Raw genomic sequence first — 7,282 nt, forward strand, 5'->3', positions numbered from 1 at the left:
CCTTCTGAGTTTTCTCGTTTTTTAAATGAGTATTATTGCAACATAATATCTAGTATTATGTGGAACGTTCTAGACCTCTGCCGGGGTATAAATACTCTTGAAACAGGACACTTTCGAGGACCCTGCAGAGATACATCTAGTTATATGTATAGAGTAAAGCAAGTTACTTTGAACTAGGTGCTTCCGTCACATTTTTAATCACGCAGTATTATCACACAACCGAATTTCCCTCAAGGCATGAAAAACTCACATCGACAGAAAGACAGTACACATCAAATACTTTTGGTTTTCTTCTTCCCGCTTTTCCATTGGCTACCACCGCTCCAGGTATAGTTAATGTAAATGTTAGCCTCCTTAGTTCCATTTTTAGGCATAAATATTGTTGCATCTCTGTTCGTTTGTTAATTTCCCGTAGAAATTCTTTCCGAGAAACTTCAGCGATATAAGTCCTTTCTTAAATAAAACTAGTTTATTCTTTTTCAGTACAACTTTGCAATACACAGAATTTCCACAGTCACTTTCAGTTAAACATACGCTATAATTCACAACGATTCACGCATTTTACTTACAGTCATTACCGCTCGCTTGACTCAATTATCTGTCTTTATATCTCTCTATCTGCAATTATATTTCCACTTTATTTGCCGGGTTTGTATACTAAAATAGAGGGCGCTTAAAAAAGACTAGAGTTGCCAGGAACAGTCGTGATCCTTCTAGAAACTCCAGCGCGCATGCTTCCAGAGTCACGTGACTTCCGCTGTCGTAATAATATCCTTCAACCACGAGCGGAATAAAGAGAAAATATTTTTTCTGAGCATCCACATGTTAGTTTTCTTTGAATTCGATGTCAACTGAAATTATTACCATGATCACATGAGAGGACCAACTGTCTGCATACCTGACACATACCCTTAGGACCATCCGAGAAGTGACAGTGGGGGTTGATGTTCGGATACTCCCCCCCCTCATGTCACCCCCGAAGGGTCCCTATGTCTTCTCCGTGCGTTGAACGGGTATATTAGCTGGAATTTATATTTCGCGTTGTTTAAGATTAATATTTGAAATAGTTCCGATTTTGAAGTACAATGCATCAATCTAAGTACGTTTATATACTTAATTCTAAGTGTTTTTATCATTATGTATTTTTAAAATAGAAATATATTCAACAGAAATGTTAATGCTAATAATCATTAAAAGAGATGAAGAAATAAATAAAATCTGTTTCAATTTGCAACTTTTGATTTTGGAAAGGTGGCGCTTAAGTTTGTATGCGCCATCATCCAAAATTTTCAGAAGATTGCTTATAGTTAAAAGTATCTTTCGTTCTGGGGTATGTATTTGGTGAGGAAATTTTAATGATATCTATAACATAATGTAGCTTTTCAGTTTAGAAATAGCATATAATGTTTTGCTTTTGAGTTTTTGTGCTATATTATAAATTTGAAATATAACAAAATGTATTTATTTAAAACGTTAGTTCAAATAGTTGGAATTTTAGTTTTTACTATTTAGCTTTATCATTTTTATAATTTCAAATTTGACGTGGGTTATAATGTGATTACAGCACACTTGCACAGGTTTCTTTACAGTTTAGTCAGCTACAAGTGAAGCTAGTGAAATTATAAAAGTACAGCAGGTGCATTGCCAGATTATTTTATTATACTATAATGTATAGTTTTCTGTCAGTACTGTAACATTTATATTACTATTAGATTATATAAATTAATAGTATTATTAATACCGCGATTGTACTGTATTAGTATATCTAGTGTTCCTGTATTAAATATAATGGTGGTTTACAATGCATAGCTGATGCTAGTAGTACTAGTAATAGTACTGCTACTACTTTTTAAACTTAGTACACTCTCATTCATTTTTGATAATTTAACAGACAATAGACAATTGCCATGGAAAGTAAAGACCAGTAAGTTTTACCTCTATAGTCTGATAAAATAAGCTTTGTAGTGAAGTATTACCAAAGAAAGCTAACATGGATTCACTGAAGGAAAATGTTGCTTTACTAAATTGTTAATTTATTTAGAATGTTACTTGTTATATGGATGATGGAAAATAAGATTTCAAAAACTTTGAGAAGGTGCTACACAGAAGATTGGGTAAGAAAATCACATAAGTAGAGCTTGGGAAAAAGAGTAGTAATTAGTTTTTAGGGTGGTTGGATGAGAGAAAGGAAAGATGTTTTTATTAATGGAGTCTAGTCAAAATGAACCCGTTACTCATGGAGTGCTTGCTTGGTTCTTTACTTTTTCCTTTTTTGCATTAATGATACTGATGGGAGTTTCATTAGTAAATTATTAAGTTTACTGATGATATTAAACTTGTGACTATTTATATCTGTTTTGAGGATGTTGAGGGACTACAGAATGACTTGGTGTTAAGTTTGACAAAAATTTTGGCAAATGACCTTAATTAAAGTAAATGCAATGTAGTGCAATTGATTTATCAAAATTTGGATCACATGTTCAGTATAGATTAGAACTTACTCAATTATATGACTGAAGAAAAGAATTTTGGCATAGTGATGGGTAAGTCATTCAAGCCATTGAAACAATGCATTGTTGCTGGAAATAAGGTGATAGAATTTTAAGATGCTATTGTTTACAAATCAAGGAGGTAATTATCTCTGTAACTGAAAGGTGGAATTGCTTTTGCAAGCAGAACTCTATTCAGCCAAGAGAAATTATATGATAACAGAATTAGAATTTTTTGTTTGGGCCATAGAAACATTTAAAATGTATGTAGATGGCAAAGTTTTCACATGGTCACAGATTATGCTGCACTAAAATGACCAGAGACTGCTTGAGAACTAACTGAAAGACTTGTGCTTTGGTCTCTGAATTTGCAAAATTTGTCTTTTTCAGTGATCCATAGAAAAGGACATGATCACCAGTTACTTGAAGCTTTATTATAACATTCTGTTGATTCAGTAGATAACTTCTGTCCTAGGCCATAGTAAATTATCCAATAAGCTTCAACTATTGTTAGCATTAAAGACAGACAACAGTTGCCTACAGAACAGTTGAGAGAGAGTGACCATAACACATATGCACTTACTTGAATAATGGAGACTTTTATCCCACACTACCTGCATAAACAATTGGGAAATCACAACATTATGGTACAAGTGATGGAGTAAACTGGAGTTTACCCTATAAATAAATTTTTTAAATTGCCTCTGTATTACTTATGCAAAAATCACTCAGTTTCTCTTTCATTCTTTGTGTTCTGCATTGGGGTGGGGTTTAATATGTTGCTTAGAATTTTGTTTTAAACTAATCCTCTCCCCATAGTTTTCACTGATCATGGATTTTCATTTTTCAGCATTATCATCCTCTTTTATCTCAATGGACACTTTCTGCAGTGTGTCCATATATACAGTTTTATCTTCAGAATCGTATCAGTAGGTTTCCACACTAAGACTCAAAACTTCTGGCACAAACAGTAAATGCAGTTTTTAGTTACGTAGTTTGTAATTTACATATTATTACAGCTAGTGTGTAAAGTAATAATAATGTTAGATAAGTTGTACCAAAGCAATCAACTGTATGAAATTTAGTATGATAACGTGAAAAAGTTCCAGTAGTTCACATCTAAACACTGTGTTGGTTGCTCTTTCAAAATATTATCAAAACAAGATTAGGATAATTGGTTTTGCACAAAAAATATAATAAAAGAAATATCATATGAAATTGATGTACTGAAAATTAGCCTAGTGATAGAAAGAAAATGTTGGTAATAAATGGGCATTGTCTCCATTTGGGAGAATGTGATTAGCCAGGGCTCTCATGGATTTATTTTTGGAACTTCCTCGTGCTTTATATGAAACTTTGGACAGCTTCTGACAGAAAAATTCATCCACGATACTTACCTACTGAAACGAGTTGATGCTGTTCAGAATTGTTTTATATTTTATTTAGGAGCCAGACAGTATTACAGAATGGGTTAAATTTGGATATTGATCTTGAATATTGAGAACTACAAATGAAACACTTAGTTTATAAATGTTATAGTATAAGATTGGTAATATCTCATTCAGAGTACTATATGCAGTTTTCTTCACCTTTTACCCTCCATAACTATGGTAGCATGTCTATTTTTATTTGCTTTAAGATATGACCAAATAATGTTAGCTTCTTCACTTGTCTAGGAAGGTGATGCTGCATTCAAAGTTGCTGAATAACTTGTTCTTGGCCCTCCTTAGAAAATTTTTCACAACTACTTATAAGTTTACATATCAAAAGCCTTTGCTAGGTCATCCTTCTGACATTGAAATTTCTTAATAGGGTAAAGAGATTATGGATTGTAGTTCTGGCTATGCATATTGTGCATAAAATCTCCTAAGTGCAGTTCTGTCCTGCCTTGTTCTTGAACCTCAAATATTTAAAGGAATTCACTCCCTCTAGGGTTTACAATTTTTAGTCATTTTCTCTGAGACATGCTTCTGTCCAACAGCAGAAGAATGTAGATATAAAATGATGCTGGTTTAGGTATACTGATATGTCAAGTAGTTATAAGTATCTGTGAAATGCATTTTCCAGGAATGTTATGGAGAAAATAATTTTGAACCCTGACAGCTAAGGAAACAGATAACACAGGTGAACAAATAAAACTATATTTATTCACAATAATGCAAATTACAAACCTAACTTACAGGCCAGTTTCACAGAATGACTGCAGTTTGTTGCTAGGATAGAGAAAGAGAGACAGTTCCTAAAATGCCTGTACAGAACTAGGACAAAAGCAAGAATAATACACGTTTGCATAGGAAATTAATGGGAGCAATGATTATGAAATATAGCACTTTCAAGTTGGACTAGCATTCTATTGCATTATCCTATAATTCATATACAAGGGACAGAACTTCCCAACTTGTACTAACTTGGCCAAGCATATGTATCACCCCTTGAAACGGGTTGACCCCATTACAGAAAGATTTGGATTTGTTTCTTCTGGAGTAAAGAAAACTAAAGGTGACTTGATTTGAGTGTTTAAAATTGTTAATAGCTTAGAGGATCTGGTATTGAGTGATAGGGGAAAAATAGCTCAAAATGCTTTTATGAATAGTAGAATTAATAAGAAACTACTAGCTTTAAAAGCAAATATCTAAACTTGATCTGTGGAAAAATTAATTTTATGTTATGAGTTATAAATTTATAGAATGGGTTGCCTCATAATCATGTTTATGTTTTTTGTTTTTAGATTAATTTAGAATTTTTGTTGAATATTTATATAAATATGAAGAACCAAATTTAATATAGTTGGAGATTGGAAAAAATTGACCACTTTGTGCTTAATAACCTTTTTTACTTTGCTTATTCTATGTTCTAAATGGCAGGATATGAAAAATCTCCCACCTATTCAACCTGGATGAGTAAAAATTGGCTGGGGATAAGTGAGTTTGAAAAGATGGTTGTGCACAAGAGCAACCATTCCTTTCAAAAGCATTGTAAAAGGAAGGATCTAAGTTTCAAAATGATGTAAATGATATTTCAATCCTTTGTAATGGAAGTTTTGACATTTACAAGTTTTCAAGGTGTGATGTGAAATTTTTGATGTTGCTGACATTGGGTTTTTGTTACATTATTTCTTTTTGAAACCTATAGAAAATGCTACTCTGATTCAGGTAATAATGCTTGGCACTCATGAGCATAGTGGCTAATAGTACGTTGTGAATTGACATTTCAATTTCATAGTAACTCGTATCAATAATATGAGACGTGTGTGCTTTTAATCATTTTATGTAATTGCTTCAATGGGCAAAAAAAGATCAGAAGAAAATCTCAAAAACAAGTATGTTAATGAATTTAAAAGAAGTTCATAATCATTATGTATATATAAAGTAATTTTTTGATCAATAATAAATAGAATCAGGTTTTACATTTCTGTCATTTACAGTTAACAGTACAATTTATTGAATTTATACAAATTTGTACACTAAATCAGTTTGTAAAAATAGTTATTTTCCTATTGACTTCAGTGGAACAAGCACATTTAAAAATATTTTTTCTCAGTCTGAAATGGTGTATGGTGGTTAATTTCCAAAAGAAACTTCATACCAGCCATTCAAATTACTATACTATAGGGAACTGTTACACCTTTATTTTTATTGTGCTCAAGAAAGTATTCATTTCATTGATTTTTAAGTTTTTATGAAACCCAAGTATTTGTCATAACTAAATCATTACCTTGTGTTTGTATTTATGGCTAAAAACACATCAGCTTTTCATTTTTTGGTTTATAAGTAGAGGTAGTCATAGTTTATTTTTTATGTAAAATAATTACTTTACAGAACTGTAGATTCCTTTAAAGAGTTAAAGAATAGCTACCAGATTTTTATGTTATTAAGTACTAATACACTGATTTAAAAAATACCATAATGTCAACAATTTTTTTGTTCAAATGTTCTTTTTAGTAATTGTTGCAGTTAAGTTATGGATTAAGAAGATGAGAATTTGAAACATTTGGTAGTGAATATCTCTCAAAAAATGGCCCAGGCTGGTGAACCAGCAGTGAATGTGAGTGAAGATGATGAAAGTGATAAGGAGGTTAGTGAATATTTTTTAGATTTATCTTGCTTGAAAAACTCGTTTTTTTTTATACACATGTATCATATTTTTTTCCAAAAAAATAGTTTGAAGATTAAATCACATGTTTAGAGAGAGGCATTAGCAACAAAATGTATTAGAAATGACAGGCATGAGTATACAAAATATGAGCCAGATTATGATGAAATGCTTAAGATAATAAAATCAACACCATAACTTTTTCTTGCCTTTTGTTTTTAATTTTTTCTCAAAGGGGTGGGCATGTGCTCATCTGGATCCACCTATACTACTGTCAGTATCATGTGCTCATATCTAGATGTTATATCTGTACTGTTATAGAAGATTATTTTTCAATGGTGGAAAACATGTTTGCAGAGCTTCTGCTTTTGTGTCCAGAAAAACAAATTTGCTTGATTAGTATACTGACGTGCAGAAGGTTTTGCTATGAATATTTATCATTTAACAAAAATTTTTTAAATTATTTTTAATTTATGTATATTGTTAGTGTTTCATGAAAGCCACAACAGGGACTATTGTAGTGAAATGTTTGATTCTGTTATTGTTTTTATTTTTTGAAAAAGTCATTAGTGATTGTAGTTTTTTACTGTTACATTATTTTTCAAATTTCTCACTTTTAAATATTAGCCTTAAAAACATGTTTACTGTGCTTCCTAGTAATTTTGTTTGACAGTTTTGTGATTGTTTGCTGATGGGATGGA

The 7,282-nt window shown here is 31.6% G+C and overlaps 1 protein-coding gene across 3 annotated transcripts in view; it reads left to right on the forward strand.

The window, feature by feature from the left end:
- The first annotated feature begins 1,251 nt into the window (after positions 1 to 1,251).
- LOC106459384 overlaps positions 1,252 to 7,282 on the forward strand; it is a 49,715-nt gene continuing 43,684 nt past the window's right edge. For 2 of the 3 annotated variants that reach the window (XR_002610565.1, XM_013919000.2), the window contains exons 1-2: positions 1,252 to 1,330; positions 6,431 to 6,563. Coding sequence is in view for 2 of the 3 variants with exons in the window: in XM_013919000.2 (XP_013774454.1) it covers positions 6,504 to 6,563 (60 nt within the window). In the remaining variant the exon portion in view is untranslated. Of the gene's footprint in view, positions 1,342 to 6,430; positions 6,564 to 7,282 lie in introns of all 3 variants that reach the window. The other variant, XM_022385853.1, reaches the window with a different exon arrangement.

This window comes from Limulus polyphemus, unplaced genomic scaffold (assembly GCF_000517525.1).
Source record: "Limulus polyphemus unplaced genomic scaffold, Limulus_polyphemus-2.1.2 Scaffold599, whole genome shotgun sequence".
NCBI lineage: Eukaryota > Metazoa > Arthropoda > Merostomata > Xiphosura > Limulidae > Limulus > Limulus polyphemus.